The 23323-nt window shown below is 36.6% G+C and overlaps 1 protein-coding gene across 3 annotated transcripts in view; it reads left to right on the top strand.

The window, feature by feature from the left end:
• Positions 1-2446: 2446 nt before the first annotated feature.
• The window catches only part of LOC117330594 (receptor-like kinase LIP2), a 33036-nt gene continuing 12159 nt past the window's right edge, over positions 2447-23323 (top strand). For 2 of the 3 annotated variants that reach the window (XR_004533368.1, XM_033889009.1), the window contains exons 1-3: positions 2447-2592; positions 5170-5355; positions 22044-22172. Coding sequence is in view for 2 of the 3 variants with exons in the window: in XM_033889009.1 (XP_033744900.1) it covers positions 2475-2592; positions 5170-5355; positions 22044-22172 (433 nt within the window). In the remaining variant the exon portion in view is untranslated. Of the gene's footprint in view, positions 2593-5169; positions 5356-17036; positions 17560-22043; positions 22173-23323 lie in introns of those variants that run through there. The other variant, XM_033889011.1, reaches the window with a different exon arrangement.

Below are 23323 nucleotides of genomic sequence, written 5' to 3'. Positions count from 1 at the left end.
CTGCTTGGTCGACTACACTGCTTTGGTCGACTGAACTACGGCATGACTTTGGTCGACTGAACTACGGCACGGCTTTGGTCGACTGCACTACTTGGTCGACTGCACTGCTTTGGTCGACTGAACTACTGCATGACTTTGGTCGACTGCACTACTTGGTCGACTGCACTATACTTGGTCGACTGGACTGCTCAAGTTAGCCGACTGCACTTCTTGGTCAACTGCACTATTCCGTCGACTGCACTGCTTGCAGATAATTTTCTTCATGTTCTGGCCTGGGTTTCATCAGAGACATATATAGAATATGCAACTTTCTTAACTTCAGGAAATTCCGTAACTTGAGGGATGGGGGTGGGGGGGTGGGGGGGGGGGGGGGGGGGGGGGGGGGGGGGGGGGGGGGGGGGGGGGGTTCATAATCTACAGTCTATATGTATTTTGATTTAGACCTTTATTTTAGATGCACATAGTTTCTGCGTTTCCTTCCTTATTAACGGTGAGTGGGCAGGTAATTTTTTTTTTTTTTTTTTTTATATTTATTTTATTTTTAAGACATTATCAGTACATAAATATATAAAAGTCACACACACAAACGCACATCGATTCCAGTATGACTGGTTTGTTATCCACATATATTCTTAATATCATCTTCAATGTCATCATTACTTATATTTTTCATCATCATAGTCTCATCATCCTACTTAAACATTAAAATCATCATCGTAATACTAATCATCATCATACTAATCGTCATCTTCACCATACTCATCCCCATCATCATCATCATAATCATCCTCAAAGGCATCTTCATCATAATTTCATCATCATCATCATAATCATACTAATCATCCTACAAATCATTATCATCATAATCATCATACTCATAACCATCCTAAAATCATCATCACCATCATCATCATCATATCAGCATCATTATATCATATTCTCATCTTCACAATCATATCATCCTAAGAATCATTACCATCATAACATCATCATCAGCATCATCATCATTAGTCATCATCACAATCTCATCCTGATATCATCATCATCATAGTCATCATCATCATCATCATATTCTTATCTTCTTCATCATCATAATGATAATAATAAACCTTAAATCATCAGCATCATCATCATAATCTCATCATGATATCATGTATATATAGTCATCATCATAATCATCATCATCATCATTTTACTCATCATCATACTAATCATCATATAACCATAATCATCATCATCATACACATCATCAACATCAATTTAACTACAAGGATAAATACATACAAACCAAACATACTCCTATACCTGTATACATACTCTGATAAACATACATCATGGGATGATGAATTCCTTCTTATCCGAATTACAGTGTACAGGTGTTATTGTCAGCACAATGTCAGGATTAGATTTCGAGTTTAATAAGATTTTCCCATTTTCTCCATTCATTCATAAATTTTAATCTTAAAGTGTTATTTTTGCTATTTGAAATATATTTTTGCACAGAATAATGACTTTGTATAGTTTTTACTAAAGTATTGATATTCAGAGAACTATGCAGGCATCGTGTTGTGTAGATGTAGTGTTTAATTATCAAAATTATTTCATTATCAACTCGAACACTTGGGCTATTGTAACTAGTAATTCCAAACAGAAAGGATTGTTTATTGATAGAAAAGGGAATAAACAATGCATCAAGAAGTGATTCTAGTGTCTGTATGAGTTTTTGAACTTCTTGGCATTCCCATAGAACATGACTGACTGATTCTCTTTCATAGTTACATAGGTTGCATAAGGGACTGATAACTAGTCTTGCCTTAAACAGTCTTGAATTGGTAGTTAAAATGTTATGAGTAATCCTGTATTGCAGCCATTGAAGCTTAGTATTTTTTGTTACCTGGAATGGTAATTTGTAAATATTTTCCCAATCTTTACGAGTTAGTTCAAATTGTCCCCCCAAGTTAGCCGACTGCACTTCTTGGTCAACTGCACTATTCCGTCGACTGCACTGCTTGCAGATAATTTTCTTCATGTTCTGGCCTGGGTTTCATCAGAGACATATATAGAATATGCAACTTTCTTAACTTCAGGAAATTCCGTAACTTGAGGGATGGGGGTGGGGGGGGGGGGGGGGGGGGAGGGGGGAGGGGAGGGTTCATAATCTACAGTCTATATGTATTTTGATTTAGACCTTTATTTTAGATGCACATAGTTTCTGCGTTTCCTTCCTTATTAACGGTGAGTGGGCAGGTAATTAGCTGTGTGCGCTCTTTTAAGTCTTTGTTTGCCTTTATTCATATTTTAGATATCTAGTTAACTGGGCTGACCGATTTTCATTTCCATGGTTTATTTGCATTACCCCTTGTGGGCCTCACTATATATCTGGGGAATCCCCAACCAGGAAGTGATTCCCGCAGGGGAAAATGACGTCACAAAAAACTCATGAGCCAATCGTCGATGTATGAACTTCCGAAAACATGGCGACTGGCAGTGGGCATCGCGATAAACATTCGACATTTCTCTACGAATTACCATATAGTATTACGATAGATCTATGTCGTGGACTCGATATTGATCACGCCTGGGAACGTTTAGGTAGGTAATATTATAAAATGATTTATCCATCTTGAATAAATTTATAATTTCATAAGTTGACAATGTAAGAATGTCAACATGTCGTAAGATCTAGACCATTCAATTTCATCACTTCAGACAGTCAAATGTTTTGGCAGATGGTATAGTGGCACGCCACGTACTAGATATATTTATCGTTTAACACAGATAATAGTACCATTTAGAATAATATCATTTATTTTGTTTACTTACAGTTTAATGAAACACTAATCTGACCCCTTTCGAAAAGGGTTTTCCTGTTCAACTTCCACTAGACTTCCTAGTGTACTTAAGATTATACTTCACAGATGACCCCTTTCTCAAGAACAATATTGTAAAATGTAGACAGTAGTTTTATTAAGAGAAAGAAAAAATGTCTGAAATGAGGTAACAGAGAACTAAATAACAATAAATAAATATGCTAAAATTGTTCACAATGAATCAGTAGCATGCTCCTTTCTTCTTCCTTATAAGTGGACTTATTAAAGAGCGTTATACTCCCGTTATACTCTCCCATGAGGCGGGTCATGCAGACTTAACACCCTCAGGGAGCACAGGTTGAATGTACAGTTAAAATGGTACCCCTGGTCATGTAATTATACATGTCGGGCTGTGTAAGTTTAAGCCTTACTGACAGTGGACAGCTCTGCCCGGATCTGTTCTTGGCTTCCATCGAATGCTGCTGTTGTCGATGGAAAACTGTTTCAGTCCATGGTCCTCGAGGGAAAAGGGTCACATTCCCCTGGTCCTTGGAATCGCTTGCTATGAGATATAGTTCTGCTGATATGGCAACTATATAATGTTGTATCATATATAAGAGCATTAGTCTGATTTGCATCCTTCTGATGCCCAATGGTGTTGGGGTTCCAGTTCAGCCTGCTGACCATCGATTTAATGCTACCAAGGATTCGGTAATAATACTTTCTGTTTACCAAATGAGCTGCGCGTATGCTCTTCTTTGAAACTTCTATTGCAGGTTTGTCTCCCTGGTGTTGTGTGTGGGTCCCATACTCCTGCGTCATATACTCTGATGTAGGTTGTACAACTGTCTCATAGACTCTCATTCATGCTGAGGTATAACATCCTCTCATGTTACCTCTGAGGGATCCTAGGAGTCTGGTTTGCCTTGACTGAATTGATTTGCTGGTCCCGTTTAATTCCATGTTGATGGTCACTCCCAGATATTTGCGGGTCTGGACGGTTTCCAATTGGTGGTTATGGAGGAGGTATTATGCGTTGATTGTATTTCGCTTCCTTGAGACTTGTGACAATGTGTGTAGCATGTTTTTCAGATGTTGTGTCATTCTTTAAACTGACAACCCCCTTCCTCTCCACCACCCAAAAAATGAAAATAGATACCAATAAATAAGTCTGAAAATGTGGTATACACATTGAGATAGGTCAAACTATACATATACAATCTCGGGTCCCTGTGTTTCCTTCCTGATTAACAATGAGTGAGTCACTCCGAGGTTTTTGCTGGTCTGGACAGTTTCCAGTTGGTGGTTATGGAGAAGGTATGCTTTGGTGGTATTCCACTTCCTTGAGACTTGAATGATGACACATTTCTCAGGCTGGAACATCAATTGCCACCCCCTCTCCCTATACATTTAAGTGCAGACAGATCATCTTAGAGTCGCTGTTTAAATAAATGTGCCTCTTTGTCTATAAGAAGCTATAGTTGTCAGTTGTCAGCAAATTAACAATCTGGCTTCTGACTTTGTCATCTGCAAGAGGGCATTTATAAGAAAGATTAAAAAACTGTCTATATAAATGCTGCTTGATTGTGTTCCCCAAATGAAGACCACTTTTCTGCACTCCATTGAAGCAGGTCAATGACAAGTACGGTGTATGTATATTGACACCAATACATGTATCCTCCTGTCCTCCATAAACAGCCTGTAATAGATCAAGGACATGATAACACTAATTTTAGTATGAGTATCTTCTGACCTTTCCTGTAGTTCAAAAACCCATATACAAAAAGTAGGCTCAGATTTGGTTGTTTTGGGTTTTAGCCTACATCCTTACACTGGCTAATTAAAAGTTAGACTATTCATGAAAACTTGTCTTACACAATTGTCTCCTCTACCTATAGATGTAAAGGCTATATGTCCGTATGAGATTAAAGTATATGCGAACATCCCACTCCGCCCTCCAACACCCCCCTCTCCCCTTCCACAATGGCCACCGTTCCATACTCCCACTAACCAGAGATGTTTTATAGTTTAACTGTCAATAATCTATTGAATCTAGATCTTCTATCGCTATAGTTACATGTATGTTTTGACATTTATAATATGTAGATTGTCTATTATGACCGGTAATATGTCATGATTGGAAAATAATCGTGTAGTTGATTAAAAGTGTCATTTTCAGTAAATAAAAAATATTTATATGATGCATGTAAATATTCTTCCTATAAGTGATAATCTTAATACCTGAATGTAATAAATGTCATCATAAACTTGACCAATGTCCATCGCACTCATATTTATGATTTATTCCTCATACCTGTAAATTATCTATACAACTAACCTGTAGTTTTTACTGATGCAGCTGGTGAAATCGGTTACCTCCATCAAGATGTGAAGCTGTTTGAATTGGCATACCGGGAACCTGGTGGCAGCCCCACCAAGAAGCTGCTTCTGGACTGGGGCTGTAAAAACCCCACAGTAATGGATCTGTACTCTCACCTCCAGAGACTTGGTAGACGCAGAGAGATGCAGATCCTGGAGGCGTGGTGTAAGTAAATGTAGCATTTGTATGGGTACTCCGGCTTTTCTCCACCCCCAAAACTTGGCACGTCCTTAAATGACCCTGGCTGTTAATAGGACGTTAAACAAAATAAACCCAAATAAACCAAAGGTTTAATTTCACAATTTCGATAGGTGAACTGTACGCATGCGGTTTATTTTTGTGAATTTTTCTTCTTCTTTTGTTCCATAAACACGACATTGCATTTATATACCATGCATGGGGAAGTTTTTGCAGCCGAATGACCTTCGTCTGTTAAGCACAAATTCACCTCCACAAAAATGTTTGCGTTAATAGTAAGTTTGTCTCCCTTTTGATAACCAAAATTATGAGTGAAAAGTAAGTATAAATACAATACATGTTTGTAGGTGAATTACCTTGCTCTCAAATATAAGGGATTGTATTAAGTTACAACTTTAATGTTCAGAAAGAATTATATTAGTGTAGTAATTTTTAAGAGAATTTAGATTTTATTAAGGCATAATAACAAGTTATGTAAGCTCTGAAGAGCTTTTGATTGACACGTAATTATTATAATTCTACAGAATTGATTCAGAAATCTTAATGGAAAGTGTCTATATGCTTTTTCAGGTATTGATACAAAAGTTTGACCTGATTTCATCAGCCTTCCTTAACTTTGGGAAATTCCTTAACTGAATATTTTCCAAGCATTATTGCGGAATGTAAGGAAGAAAATTTCTCGGTTAAAGAATTTCCTTAAATTCTGTAATGCTTTTTGTGGAAATTTGTAGAAACATGGCCTAGCTTGGCTTGTGGATGGGTATACGTATAGATAGTAGAAAACAAGTCCTTTTTTGTATGAGAGTTACTTCCCCTTGATCCAGCTGTTGAGAATTTTTTATACAGAATAGCTATTGTAACTTTGATAAAATCTGGTTGAATCTTAACTCCAAAAAAAAAAGTTTGCTAGTACATGTATATGAATCTGCAAGTCAATAGAAATGTACATTTTCTGGCTTCAAATTCAAACAAAAAGCAGTAAATGTATCTACCGGACCTCAGAGTAAATTGTTATTTGCTCTCTCAAGAATATCACCAAAAAGGGGTTAGCAGAATTACCTTATGTGGTCATTATCTGTCATGATAACCAACAAAATGTGTTCTTACATTGCATCAGTGCTTCAACAAGTTGTGAATGCTTTTCCCCTTAAACCACAAAGTCAGTACTAACTACAAATGGTTCAATGTACACATTTAATGAATGTTGAGATATGGAAATATAAAGGCCTCACATAACAGGTTCACTAGATACATATGTGTAGTTACGGTCAGGCCTAGGCTGAACAATTTAGATATTTTTCCCCATGATATAAACACAAAAAATTGCCATATTCTTACAAACAAGCAATTCATTATCAATAACACCATTTAGATTATATGAAAATCTGATTCAGTGAACATTTTTTGTTCAATTAAAGTATTAAAGAAGTACAGTGTATACTAATTAAGCATGAAGCTAATAAAAATATAACACAAACTGAAAACCTGTTCGGCATTATTAGGTTTCTCATATCACTTGGAGAACAACTGTGCTGATGGATTTTAATTTGTGACCATACATTCTATCTTATTTGGTTTATATCCTGTTCACAATGCTATGGATGTGATGCTATGGATAGTATATATATAGTATATTGTTATGTTGTGTTGTATGATACAGTGTACAGTTGATGGGAATTATCTCCCTTCCTTCCTTAATGCAACATCATAGGCTTAAATTGCAAATGAAATAATTATATATAAGGAGATATATAATAATGTATGACATTATCCCAGTGTCCAGCTGTTGGAATGAATATCCAAACAGACTTTCAGTATTTATAAATGCTTGACATATCAATTGATGTCCTTTATGAAAAAGGACTAATAATTGCTCATTTAAAATTTGTTGCAATAGATCTAGACTTATGCACGTGAAGACTGTGATTCATGTGAAATAGAACTACTAAAAAAAAGTATATTTATAAATTCTTTGACATTTTAAGAAAACAAGATTGAACTCATTCCACTGTTATAGAAAACTATGTTTGGTTCACCACATGTTTAGAAAGTCTGAATGCTAACTTCAAAAATAGAGTAATTTGACATAATTAGTGACTTGAGAGCTTATTAAGATATAGCTGAATGTGTAAATGAATAAATAAGTAGATAAATAAATAGATAAATAAATGAAGTTAGAAACTGAAGATACTGGAAGGGAGCATGTTTTGTCAATACAAAATGTCAAACCATGGCCATGCCATATGTCATTCAGATACAGGGTTCAAATTAATGAAGGTAAACATTGATTTTCTCGAAACCTAACCATAGATAAACTTCCAAGTGATATATATGTCGTCAATACATCCTGTCCCGAAATGGCACTCCGACTCGCTCACCAAAACAAATTTCATATTATGTTGTGAATTCTTAGCATTGCAGTAGAAATTATTTAAGTTGTGCTGATAAGAACAAAATGTCCAATAGTTGGCTTAATAGGCCTGCACTACCATATTCTCTGTATTATGTCCGGGACCATATTTTCCAATACATCTAGTGTGTGTACTCCTTTTTGTATTTACTTAACCTGACAGTTTTTATATACCAATTAGCATCTGATCAAACATCTCATGTAAAAGCCTGTGTCATCATATTCAACTGTAGAACTTGTTTAATAAATTCATTTAGACTCTCATATAATGTCCTCTGTAATATAAACTTAAGTGTGCTCTTTGCAAGGATGCAGGAGACGTGATAGCTCCGTCAGATAGAGTGCAGGCCAAGTAACCTCACGTGGAGCCGTGATAGCTCCGTCAGATAGAGTACAGGGCCAAGTAACCTCACGTGGAGGTGTGATAGCTCCGTCAGATAGAGTACGGGCCATGTAACCTCATGTGGAGCCGTGATAGCTCCGTCAGATAGAGTACGGGCCACGTAACCTCACGTGGAGCCGTGATAGCTCCGTCAGATAGAGTACAAGCCACATAACCTCACGTGGAGCTGTGATAGCTCCGTCAGATAGAGTACAAGCCACGTAACCTCACGTGGAGCTGTGATAGCTCCGTCAGATAGAGTACGGGCCACGTAACCTCACGTGGAGCCATGATAGCTCCGTCAGATAGAGTACGGGCCACATAACCTCACGTGGAGCTGTGATAGCTCCGTCAGATAGAGTACAAGCCACGTAACCTCACGTGGAGCCACGATAGCTCCGTCAGATAGAGTACGGGCCACATAACCTCACGTGGAGCCGTGATAGCTCCGTCAGATAGAGTGCAGGCCACGTAACCTCACGTGGAGCCACGATAGCTCCGTCAGATAGAGTACGGGCCACATAACCTCGCGTGGAGCCGTGATAGCTCCGTCAGATAGAGAACGTGCCACGTAACCTCACGTGGAGCCGTGATAGCTCCATCAGATAGAGTACGGGCCACATAACCTCGCGTGGAGCCGTGATAGCTCCATCAGATAGAGTACGGGCCACATAACCTCGCGTGGAGCCGTGATAGCTCCGTCAGATAGAGTACGGGCCACGTTACCTCACGTGGAGGTGTGATAGCTCCGTCAGATAGAGTACGGGCCACGTAACCTCACGTGGAGCCGCGATAGCTCCGTCAGTTAGAGTACAAGCCACGTAGCCTCACGTGGAGCCACGATAGCTCTGTCAGATAGAGTGCAGGCCACGTAACCTCACGTGGAGCCACGATAGCTCCGTCAGATAGAGTACGGGCCACGTAACCTCACGTTGAGCCGCGATAGCTCCGTCAGATAGAGTACAAGCCACGTAAGCTCATGTGGAGCCATGATAGCTCCGTCAGATAGAGTACGAGCCACGTAACCTCACGTGGAGCCATGATAGCTTCGTCAGATAGAGTACGGGCCACTTAACCTGACGTGAAAGTGTGATCATGAGGTGTGTGGTTAGAATCGAAGCTCCCCACCCATGGTGGTTTGTGTTTCTCTGGAAGATGAGAAATGGACCGGTCCTTGCTGTTGTGGGTTGTGTTTCTCGGGAAGATGAGAAATGGACCGGTCCATGCTGTTGTGGTTTGTGGCACTTTATCATAATTGCTCCGGATAGCGATTGGGATGGACCTCCTGTCACTACTGTCAAATTGCCCATTACAAACCCATTAAAAAGCCATTACATATGTTGGGATTACTTTTGTACACCTTTAATGGCCCCTAAAGTAATGGCCAAACCCATTACAAACCCATTAAAGTTTTTCACTAAGTAATTGCCATTACAATATAACAGGGCCATCAATAATTAGTTTTCAATGTAATGGGCAATAAACCTTATGGTGTAATGGGCATTAAACGTTTTGGTGTAATGTAATGGCCATTAGGTTTGGAGCAAAACCATTTTTGTAATGCCCATTAACGGTGTCATTACTTTCTGAAGAGTACTCTGTAATGGCCATTACATTTCGTCAGAAAAGGTGTAATGGCCATTAAAGGTGTACAAAACTAATAGACCCATTACAAGAAAATACACTTTAATGGCCATAATTTTTACAAATATAATGACCATTACTTTTTAAGTACAAAAACTGTTACAGAGATCAACATAATTGTAATGGCCATTACGTTTTTACAAACAAAAGTGTAATGGCCATTATATATTTACAGGTATACAAAATTAATGGACCTACATGTGACCATTACATGAGACACATTCAGAAAATTTAGAAAATGCATTTTACCACTTAATTTCATCAAAGTTCGTCATGAACTGTATCACTATGCATGTTTGACAATATACTTGTACATGTAGTCCTTCCATTAAAAATTGCATTCAAATTGATCCATCATTTGTTTCAAATTTATAACTGCTTCAAAAATGGGTATTGTACACAATCATGTGGACCCAAAATCCTTTTAATATTCTTCAGATACATGTAAGAGTGATTTATGTTCATTATTGCATTAATTCTCAATGTACATATGATGTGTGTTTGTAGAATTTAGTTAAATAGGCAATACAATTTAAGAAATGCCAAAGCTGTTTGAATATAATGTACACTATGTAAATTTAGGTCATATGCATGGTGATTGGTTTTAAGTTAATTCTTACCTATAAACAGGTTGACATACTTCCAGAGTTGAATATTTCATTTCCTGGAAGTCTTGTATCAATCATGAACCAGGTATTAAAGATAAATACTTCCCTTCATTTGTAAAATAACATGTTGTTCATCTGTGTGAGAAAATCCTCATGGCTGCCATGTATTGGAACTCTCCTGCTTGAAGTTATTGGGCGGGAAAAATTTGGCGGGAAAATTTGGCGGGAAATTTGAAGTTTTCTTATTGTAAAGGGGTTTAGTAAGTCTGTACAGTTTCCTTATTCTTCTTTAAGCCAACAACAAAATTAAACAATAACAATATAACAAAAAATAAGATACTGAAATAATACATTAATTTAAGGCCAACAATTCATGGTAGTATATTAAACATTGTCATATATATTACAATATGATGTGATGATATTTGTAATGGCCATTACAAGAAAAAAAATGTTACTTATGAGGAATTGCACATCGGAATAAAAAAATGTAATGGCATTACATGAAGGCACCATTAAGTAATGGCTATTGCATTATGACCATAATTTGTTATGGTCATTAAATGGAAAATGTAATGGGCATTACATGAAGGTACCAATAAGTAATGGCCATTACATTGTGATCATAATTTGTTATGGCCATTAAATGGAAAATGTAATGGCATTACAGGAAGTTACCAATAAGTAATTGCCATTGCATTGTGATCATAATTTGTTGTGGCCATTAAATGGAAAATGTTATGGGAGTACATAAAATCCACAGTTAGTAATGGCCATAACATTATGATGACTCCACTCTAATGGCCATTACAAACAGAATAAAGGCCATTAAAAAAAACAAAAACATGAAGTAATGGCCATTATTTTGTTAATGACCATTACAAAGAAAATATTAATAGGAAAGTAATTGAAATTTAGAAAAATAATGCCCATTACATTACTTAACTCCAGGTTTGTCCCAAAAAAGGAAACGAGAAATAATGGCCAATTTTAATGGAAACAGTGTTTTTAATGGGTTTGTAATGGGTTTGTAATAGATTTGTAATGACTTTGCTGGGCAGTAGTGTGTATGTGGTTTAGTGAGTTAGTCACCAACTACTTAACAAGGAAACTCTGTCTCAAAATGATCCTGACTGTTCGTCATAAACTCAACTAACAACAAACATTGTAATAAAAAATGTGAAGTTTAATTGCTACATTAATATTGTACCATCATATATCATCATGACTTGTATTATAGATTAATAAGCAGGGAAATATCTTCACTTAACATACCCCGTAATGATGACAAGCTATAGGTTTCTATTACTAAGAGCACTTTTAATTTCAAGTTCAAGTACTCTATAAGTGTATATAAGTACAACAGGGTCATTATCATAATTAAAGGTCTAATTTTTTTTTGATGTTTGAAATCTTTCAAAATAACATTGAACTAAGATGGCAGTATATCTATCACCCAAAGTCTAAGTGTGATTTAATGGTATAATGGTAACTCTTCCAGGTTATTCCAGATGCTCCAGATTTAATGTTATACACTGCAAAGGGGCAGCGGTGGCTGAGTGGTTAAGGCGTACCAACATTTTATTATCGCTTGCCCTTCCACCTCTGGGTCGCGGGTTCGAAACCCACATGGGGCAGTTGCCTGGTACTGACAGTAGCTTATAGGCCAGCAGTTTTTTTCGGGGTACTCCGGCTTCCGCCACCTCCAAAACCTTGCACGTCCTTAAAGGACCTGGCTGTTAATAGGACATTAAACAAAATAAACTAAACCAGTACACTGCAAATGAATGAGCACATTATGAAGAAAATAGTTACCACCGTTTAGATATTTTTTCTTTAAGCATCCCCCCCCCCCCCCCCCCCCAACAAAACATAAGTAATATAACTGAACCAGAAGTAGAAAGAAATTCTTATGCGTATACATATATACCCAGCATTTCTTAATGATATACTATAGCTGTCACTGATGAGTAAGATATTAGTCATTACATTCTGAATGGCTCTTCAACACTGTAAAGGTCATTAGGGCCAAAAATGGTGAGTATGATGATAAGCAGACTTTAATTTACAGCTACAGCAATATGGGTCATATATGGCTGCTGTATTTTACCTAATAAATGCACCTTCCCTTGTACTGAATTTTACCTAATTAATGCACCTTCCCTTGTACTGTATTTTACCTAATAAATGCACCTTCCCTTGTACTGTATTTTACCTAATTAATGCACCTTCCCTTGTACTGAATTTTACCTAATTAATGCACCTTCCCTTGTACTGAATTTTACCTAATAAATGCACCTTCCCTTGTACTGAATTTTACCTAATTAATGCACGTTCCCTTGTACTCTTAGGTGTACCAACACTTTATCACTTATAAAAGACCTCCACCTCTGGGTTGCGAACTCGAAACATATATGGGGCAGTTGCCAGGTACTGACCGTAGGCCGGTGGTTTTTCCTCCGGCCGCTCCGGCTTTTCTCCACTTCCAAAACCTGGCATTCCTAAATGACCCTGGCTGATAATAGGACGTTAAACAAAATAGAATCAAAGCACAATCATATATGAGTAATCTAGCCTGTTGTCAGTAGAAAATTTAATGTAACATGCATAATATATATATATATATATATATAAAGATAAGTTATTCTGATTTCCCTCCACTTTCCCCACCTTGTAAAAGTATGGGGATATTTAATTTGTGTTTGGGTTTGTGCATCAGTTTGTGGGATTATGTGTCCATTTTCGGGATTGTGCGTCTGTGTGGGTTTTTGCGTCTGTGTGGGTTTGTGCGTCTGTGTAGGTTAGGTTTTTGCGTATGTACGTCCGTGTGTGTCCGTACGGCTCTGTTGTATAACGTCCTTGCAGCTGTGTTTGTGTCCATAGGTCTGAGTGAGCAACCTGGACAGATTAAGTTTATATTCAAACCATCAAGGTTTACATCTGATTATGGGTTCTTTTAAGAATTCTGCTTGGTTGTGTATCATTATCAAATCCAAATATTAATTTGTAGCAGTAGATTGATTAGACTTGTTGATTTAAATGCATCATTGAATAAATTCATATACAAATGTATCTACACTCGATTGTGTATTGAAAAATACATCATTTAAAAATTCATATATTTATATGTAAATTAAAGAAAGTTTTCACATTCCACATAATTACGATTCATTAAATTCAAAATGATTCAAATGTTGTGTACGTATATGGTACGTCCAGATACATGTGTAAAAGGAACAGCTTTAGGTGTGGCATGGACATTATACTAAATACTGTCTCTGTCACTCTCCTGACTGAGCATGCATGTTTCTTTGGCTCAAGAGGTAACGGGTGGGTACATGTAGAGCCAGAGACCTGGGTTCAATTCCATGTGTACAGTAGGTTTTCCCTGTTCTTTCACCCATGTACTGTCCTTTCACTGTTGAAAACCTATATACATAAATAACTGATGTGGCAGGTACCTGTACAGGTACTTTGCAGGAACCCAGAACATTTTGATTCTATTACCATTTGGCTACAAGGCATATATACATCCTGAATCTTATGTAAAAGGAAGAGGGAAGATTGTCAGTGATCATTCATTGGTCAGTCTGATAAGTTTGGCACCAAGCCATGTTATATAAAGAAAACTTGTAGGGTGAGTAAGCTAGGTCTGACTTCAAGGTATTCTGTTTGTATACTGTAAAAAACAGCTCATAAAATTGTATGGCTGACTGATCCCATTTGATATTCATTCAGCTTTAAAAAGTTTATAGAAACAAAATGAATAGATATTTGTGTGGTGAAATTCTTAAAATTCTGTGTATGTGTGTTGTTTCTTATCAGAGTTGTCCAAATACTGGAACATACTATATTTATCTCATGTTAATGGTATGAATAACACTGATAATTGCACCTCCCTTTACAAAAGAGTTCCGGATCCACACTCACGAACCTGCAGAATTTTAATAACCCAGTGTCAGTAATATGCAGCTAGTATGGATTAGTGTCAGTAATATGCAGCTAGTATGGAGTTAGTTAAGTAATTGATGGTGCATAATTTAAACTTTATGAAATAATCAAAAACGTTATATATATATCTTAATAAGACTTGATTCTATTAGTCAAGTATTTGTGCAGGGATAACTTTCATAGGTGGTTATTTGTGCAGGGACTGCCCTGCAGGTAGGGCGTAAGAATTGTACCTGCTGCCCCAATTGCATGATTGTATGAGGCGACTAAATTTAGGATCTTATCTTATCCCTTCTTTCTTAAAAATTTCCTTCTTCCTTATATTATGTCTCTCTTGACAATGCCTCACTTTTGGACTTTCATTGAGCGTTCGCCCCTTTTAGGAAGGTTTTTGGTTCTGTACCCTGGCCGAGACATATATACCAGAGTCTTTAAAAATGGTAGTTGCTACTCTTGCTAAGCACTCATCATTTTGGGAGTAGGACGACTGGTTTGCCCTTTGTTAGTATGTGACTGGATGGGGTGTCCTGCTGGGTGTCTTTGGCAGTATGCTACAGTGACCGATGACCTTCATTGATAGATATTTTTTCAGGAATGACCTTCACAGACAGATATTTGTTTATTAAGGGATGACCTTCATAGTGATGGGTATTTGTAGATACAGTTATGTGATCGCACAACGTTCCACGATGTGCGATGTGCGCACGCACGATGTGCAATACGGATCGTGCAGGAAAATGTGCGCACAATGGGCGATTGGAACGGTACATGTGCGATATGTATCATGGTCGATATAAAATGCGGAACGCGTCATCTAATTATTTAAACGTGTGGAACGATTGTAAAAGATATACAACAATTAACATTTTACGAGGCAGCTAATTACCATATTTTTGGTGAAATATATATGCAATAATTATTAGGAATGAAACTAAATACCGATGTATAGTTAAATGAGTTATCTAAATGATTATTAATGAACTTTATATAATTTGCTCGGACGTCGTCGAGGACACCACTATGCGATGTTGAGTCGAAAGAAATGTGTATTCAGCGAGATTATATACAGGCTATTTAATACATGTAGAACTAAACAACAGATAAAACGACTTGTTTTGAATAGAAACATTTCTGTTGTGTTTAAAAATACATAATATATGTAATTTATGTATTAAGTAAGATAAATAATCGTAGTGATGTCCGTCTACCATTCTGGTACATGTACATGTAGATGTATCACCAGGCCGTCGAAAACACCAGGGATACTTGCGAGACAAAATGACGGTACTTAAATGGCAAAAATTAACAGGTCATGCATGTTCCATGAATGAAAACAATTGTTATGCAGCACGTATATATAAAAGCGACCATCTTATATCATAATTTTGGTTTTTTCGTATATCTTTTCGTATAACTAGTCATTTCGTAATATTTATAACCCTATCGTTAGCTGTGCTGTTTACATAATCACACATTTGTGCGCACGATGTCTGCACAGTGTGCGCACGATGTTTTTGAAACATTGTGCGATCACACAACTGTATGACCTTTATCTATAGATGGATACTTGTTCAGAGATGGTCTTTATAGACATGTATTTTTACAGGGATGGTCTTCATTGAGAGGTATTTGTATGTGGATGGTCTTCATTGAGAGGTATTTGTATGTGGATGGTCTTCATTGAGAGGTATTTGTATGTGGATGGTCTTCATTGAGAGGTATTTGTATGTGGATTGTCTTCATTGACAGGTATTTGTATGTGGATGGTCTTCATTGAGAGGTATTTGTATGTGGATGGTCTTCATTGAGAGGTATTTGTATGTGGATGGTCTTCATTGAGAGGTATTTGTATGTGGATGGTCTTCATTGAGAGGTATTTGTATGTGGATGGTCTTCATTGAGAGGTATTTGTATGTGGATGGTCTTCATTGAGAGGTATTTGTATGTGGATGGTCTTCATTGACAGGTATTTGTATGTGGATGGTCTTCATTGACAGGTATTTGTATGTGAATGGTCTTAATTGACAGGTATTTTTACAGGGATGGTCTTCATTGAGAGGTATTTGTATGAGGATGGTCTTCATTGAGAGGTATTTGTATGTGGATGGTCTTCATTGAGAGGTATTTGTATGTGGACGGTCTTCATTGACAGGTATTTGTATGTGAATGGTCTTAATTGACAGGTATTTTTACAGGGATGGTCTTCATTGACAGGTATTTGTATGAGGATGGTCTTCATTGAGAGGTATTTGTATGTGGATGGTGTTCATATTCACTATTATATAGAAACTCACCAGTGTCTGTTTAAAGGTATACGTAACCGTTGAAACTAATTTACTGTTAAAAAACTGTATGTGGACTGGACCACACATGTTACATAATATAGCGTACCACACACACAGAGATAAAGCCACAACAGGATATAGCATGGCTGATTCAGATTTCGTATTCCACACCTAGCTACTTAATTCTCTTTAAGTTTCTCAACAGGAAGGGAAGGGCTATACAAAACACATACAGATCTATTTTCATTGGTTCCTTTAGAATAATAGTTGATCAGGATTGGTTAGAAACTAACTAATGAGTGAAATAAGGTAGGGAAATCCCTGACCAGTCAGTAGTTAACTCTCTGGGTCAGTAATGTTTGTATTGGATAATTAATGTACGTCCTGTAGGTGTGATGGGCTGGCTTGTACTGGGTCCCTTAGAACATATCACTAGTATAAAATTGACATATGTATTCAGGTATGACCCAGCATGGGGTCAGAAATAGCAACAGCTAGACTGTGTCATGCTCCACATACAACCAGACATCCAGGATAACGTTTTGCTTACTTTGTTTACACATATATAGTTTTTATTGCATAAATTAAAACAGCAGAAATAGCTTCTCGGATATTACTTCAACAATGGATTGCCGGTTTTAGAATTATTGATACATATATAGTTCCGGTCTTGGTATTTAAATAAATACTGATGAGGCTGTGCTGACTCTAGACAAACATAGAAAGCTACATGGGATCAATATACAAGCTGTGTATTGGAAGTGAAATAATTTTCAGCTGACTATCTGTACCAGGATATTTTAAAAGGGAGAAAGTACATATGCCAGGATATCTGTCACAGTGCTGCTTATAATATGCGTCTGTACAATATCACAGTGCCTGCTGAGGATGGTAGGTATTGGACCTGGCCTTCATTTTATTTCCATTTTATAACATTAAGATGTCTTCATGGATGAAGGGGGCACAAAAATGGATCCTATATTACTTTATATATTATCCCTTATAATGATTACTGTAAATGTACATATTTTAGTGGTGATCTTATTTCAGCGCTTTTTTGGCTGGAGGCATAATATTGTGTTAAATTATCATTGAACTTAAGCCATACTCCCTATTATATAGTATTTCTATTATAGCAATTATAAATTGTGCTGATTCATTAATGTGCTATATATACTGTTTAAGTTCTTGATGTTTGCTGTTTCTGTGGAATAATTTTTGGTATAGCATCATGCTCATACCTAAGGGCTGTTTAAAGGGTTAATCTATGATATACAGAGTTATATCCCTTTTTAGTTATGAGAATTTTTTCTGGAGATGAAACACTAATTCAGATTGTCTGTATTGTTTGTTTGCTGAATTTTTTGCCCTATCAACAGCCAGAATCACTTTCAGCAGGGGTGGGTTGGTTCTTCTTGTAGTAGCTGGTGGCTACCTCACTAAACATTTAATACCGAAAGGTCCATCACTTACTATTATGTAGCAGTTAGATTATCATGTCTTACCCAAGGTCACAACCACAACAGCTTAAGACGATCTGTGATATTTGTAGTTGAGATACACAAACTGGCACTTTTTGTCTGGATGAAAAATAAGGTAAAAATAAATATTTCTAATTTCAGAATCTTGCATTTTTTTGGCTGAAAGTTAAAAAAAAATAAAACAATATGTTATTCACAATTTTGGTTGAAAACTTCAAGACATAAGATTTTTTCCTGATTTTACCGAGTTGTGAATATCTGATGAATCTTAATGACATGCTTGACCGATATTCTTTAGCAACTAGTTGCAGCATAATGAATGAAGTTGGATCAGGTACCCTCTAAATGCATAGAACGCTATTTTGTTATTTTCTTAGATAATGCTTATAGCCAAAGGGAGAAAATTGTTTCCATATGAGGTCGCTTATGTAAAAAGTTACTAGCTATTATCCATTATGACAACTGTCGTCCATTATGATGTCATAACACATTTTGACATCATCCGGTTACTTAAGAAATAATTAACGGTAATTCGTGTATTGTTGCAGGATATAAAACGAGGACGAGGATATTTTGCAATTGAATTAATAACGAAGGCCGCAGGCCTGAGTTATTAATTAAAATTGCAAAATATCCTCGTCCTCGTTGTATATCCTGCAACAATACATGAGTCAAAGTTGATTATTTCTATTCTACCATGTACTGTTTAGTTCTGAGATCGACCTCAGGCTCTTTCTAATAGAAAAACGGCAAAGAAACCCCGAGAAAAACTTGTAATTTATTTCTGGAGTATTGCATTATTTGTTGATGAAATATACAGGCAATACAGTACTATGATCAAGAGCATCTATCATATGGCATCGATTTTGAAAAAAAAGGATAAAAGAAAAAATGAAAAAAAATAAAAGGGGGGGCCTCCGTAGGATTCGAACTCACATCGTGATAAAAATTTATTGAAAGACTAACCCATTAGTCCATTCGGCTATAGTAACCTTTTATAAAATGTGTGAATATTAGATATATAAAATTGTAACAGCCGTGACTCACTACCGTGTATTATTTGCACGAGCGTGGGTTATTGGAAAATAATACATGGTTTTAAACCAATCAAAACTGGCGTTACATAGCAAACATGGTAGAATATTGAATAAATCAAACACCTGAAGATGGACAGGAAGGCCTGAAAGCGCTTGTGTTATTGATTGCAATAGTTTGTCATATTGAATCTTTTTTGTTTAAATGTGGCAGGTCTTAATTGTAAATAGTGTACATAGTAAATTAACATGGTTGTTATAGGGAAAATTTCCCTTTTAGCTCTGTCTGTAGTCAGTGGCAGACCCGTAAGCCAAGGGTCACGGGTTCGATCCCTGATAGAGGCAACACTTATCACTTTCCTGTTACATATAAATATACAATTACTCATGAATGACGGTATGTACAGGTCGTATTTACTAGAAAAATATTTTTAAAATACATATTTATGATTGGTCAATTTATGAAGTCTTTAGGAATGTTTGATGTGCCTGTTCCATAAATTTGTTTACAAATCATCTGTAAAAACCACAACATCATCATCATAATAATAAAGTTTCGTTGGGTTAGGCGAAAAGATCGAGGTATTTATGGATGAATTTTGCTATTGTAAATGTGATTGGTCTGTTTTTTTCTTCCAAATAGCCTCAGGCTTCTGGCCCACTCTGTTTGTAGATTATACAATGTATGTACAAGAGAGAAAGTCATCCCCTAAATATTCATTGTTTACTTCATAAGCCAAACAACTTCTTAGTATCATTTCATATATATTACCTATATTTTTGACTGAATTTTCAAAACTTTCCTTTTTAGTTTTGGCAGTATTTTTTTTAACCTTTATTTATAAAGAAAAAAAGTTCACTTTTCAAATGCACAAACGTGAGTGTCATTGTTATGTTTCAAAATAATTTAGGTACAAATTTAATCTAGCTTTGTAAGTAAGCTTATAAGGCTTTCTGTCATATAAATATGTTATGTGGGGAATTCTGTTTGGCATGCGGACATCACATAAAAAATATATATATCACTGTAATTATTGGTCCTTGTCAGGGCTGTACGTAATGTAGGACAGGTGAGAGAAATCAAAATCTCAGGTAAATACAGGTAAACCCTACAGGTGATGATAATAGAGTAATGAAGGAACTTGATGATGGATTGAAACTCGACCACCATTTTGGATTTTGATTCTTCATTTAGGGAGACACATATTATTTGATATGAACATTCTTCATTGATGTAGCTATACAGAGCTTAAAACTTGATGGAAATATATGTATACTGACTGCTAATATGAACTGTAAGTAATGTTACTGCATTTTAAACTTCTCTCTTTGGATTATGAACATATGGACATGTTTATTTATATTTTGAGTACATACCTTTGAGATTTTGTCTTTTTAAATATAAACACAACTGTGATGAAAATGTAAACTTTTTCCGAAAGAGTTCTGCTACACTTTAGAAAATTATGATTTCTTTAAAAAAGAAACCCAGATGTATTATAATTTTGTTATTTTGGTTTGATTTAATTTTCCAAACTGACCCAGGCAAAGTTTATCAATATTTTTCTTATCTACTCAGACATGAAACGTGGAACAAGCATATCATTTTTGATCTTTGATAACATATTTGAAAAATAGCATTTCTATAATCATTATGATAAACTCTTAAGTTATTTAAAAAATTATATATTGTTAAGTATCAATTTTAAGGGGAGATAACTCTAATATAGATAACATTATTAAATGTACATAGTATTTGATCCTAAAATAATTCATTCTTTTCAATAATTTATATAATGACTAATCAATTAGGCATGTCAGATATAATGATGATAATGATGTATTTGTAGTTTACAGGATGTGATGAGATCCATAGAGATATTTCAATCTGGGACAATTAAATGTTTGCTAACAACACATAATGAAAATGATGTTTAAAATTTGTTTTCCAGTTAATTCATTTTAAAATGTTTATTTCTATCGATGATTAAAATCTCACTGGCTCTTTTCTTTGATATAACAATTGGGATCCCTACCAACACATATACAGTAAAGCATTAAACAATAAACAACCTCAGGTGTACATCAGAGATTTTATAGTCGGATTCCTACTATGGGCAATTTATATTCCCAGGAAGCTGAGGTTAATAGAATTATATACAGTGATGCCATTAACATCAAGAACTGGTGGCTAATATTATAGTGATCAGGTTACTCAAAACAAACCCATTAACAGCCAACTTTTTAAGATATAAACTTTATTGAATAGATGTTACCACAGTTTCAAAACAAGTTATAACAACTTGTATTATATTGGTCTGGATGGAAGTTTATGATAGGTCTTACTTTGGGAGGAAACCTGAGTAGCCGTATTAAACCCATGTGGTCAGACAAGTGACCCCATGCCTTTTCACATTTGATTAGGGAATCGAACCCTGGCTGTCTATAGGTGAAAGGCAGGTGCAACTTTGAGTCAACTGTCAGCTTTTAGACTCACCATCAACTTTTAGACTCACCATCAACTTTTAGACTCACCATCAACTTTTAGACTCACCATTAACTTTTAGACTCACCATCAACTTTTAGACTCACCATTAACTTTTAGACTCATCCTAAACTTTTAGACTCATCCTAAACTTTTAGACTCATCCTCAACTTTTAGACTCGCCCTTAACTTTTGGACTTGCCCTCAACTTTTAGACTCACCATGAACTTTTTTAGACTTACCATCAATTTTTAGACTCACCAATGTAGCATTGATGACTGGTCATGACCATGACCTACTTTCAATGTCACAGATATCAATGTCAATACTGACTGTTGAAGACCCATTTTGAGCTCTCAATTTCATCTGTTGTAGTTACCAGTAGCAGTGAGAAGCTGTATGATGCACATCCAACGTATCAGCGCCCTAGCTCCAGTAGTCAGGGTGCCATGGGTGGGTCATCTCCATCACCTAGGGATATGTTGAAGGATCTCAACTCCTCAAGTAAGTGTTAGGGTCCATGTTGAAGGATCACAACTCCTCAAGTAAGTGTAGGGTCCTTGTTGAAGGATCACAACTCCTCAAGTAAGTGTAGGGTCCTTGTTGAAGGACCACAACTCCTCAAGTCAGTGTAGGGTCCATGTTGAAGGATCTCAACTCCTCAAGTATAGTGTAAGATCCATGATGAGAGATCACAACTCCTCAAGTAAGTGTAGGGTCCTTGTTGAAGGATCACAACTCCTCAAGTAAGTGTAGGATCCATGTTGAAGGATCTCAACTCCTCAAGTAAGTGTAGGATCCATGTTGAAGGATCACAACTCCTCAAGTAAGTGTAGGGTCCTTGTTGAAGGATCACAACTCCTCAAGTAGGTGTAGGGTCCTTGTTGAAGGATCACTATTCCTCAAGTAAGTGTAGGGTCCTTGTTGAAGGATCACAACTCCTCAAGTAAGTGTAGGGTCCTTGTTGAAGGATCACAACTCCTCAAGTAAGTGTAGGGTCCATGAAGGGGGATCACAACTCCTCAAGTAAGTGTTAGGGTCCATGTTGAAGGATCTCAACTCCTCAAGTAAGTGTAGGGTCCTTGTTGAAGGATCACAACTCCTCAAGTAAGTGTAGGGTCCATGTTGAAGGATCACAACTCCTCAAGTAAGTGTAGGGTCCTTGTTGAAGGATCACAACTCCTCAAGTCAGTGTAGAATCCTTGTTAAAGGATCACAACTCCTCAAGTAAGTGTAGGGTTCTTGTTGAAGGATCACAACTCCTCAAGTAAGTGTAGGGTCCATGTTGAAGGATCACAACTCCTCAAGTAAGTGTAGGGTCCTTGTTGAAGGATCACAACTCCTCAAGTCAGTGTAGAATCCTTGTTAAAGGATCTCAACTCCTCAAGTAAGTGTAGGGTTCTTGTTGAAGGATCACAACTCCTCAAGTAAGTGTAGGGTCCTTGTTGAAGGATCACAACTCCTCAAGTAAGTGTAGGGTCCTTGTTGAAGGATCACAACTCCTCAAGTAAGTGTAGAATCCTTGTTGAAGGACCAAACTCCTCAAGTATAGTGTAGGATCCGTGATGAGAGATTTCAACTCCTCAAGTAAGTGTAGGGTCCATGTTGAAAGATCTCATTTTCAACAGCTTCTTTGTTGGGGTATCTTAATGACT

The sequence above is a fragment of the Pecten maximus genome, chromosome 7 (assembly GCF_902652985.1).
Source record: "Pecten maximus chromosome 7, xPecMax1.1, whole genome shotgun sequence".
In the NCBI taxonomy this organism is placed as follows: Eukaryota; Metazoa; Mollusca; class Bivalvia; order Pectinida; family Pectinidae; genus Pecten; species Pecten maximus.
The sequence above is the reverse complement of the archived record's forward strand: the minus strand, read 5'-3'. Positions and strand labels throughout refer to the sequence as shown.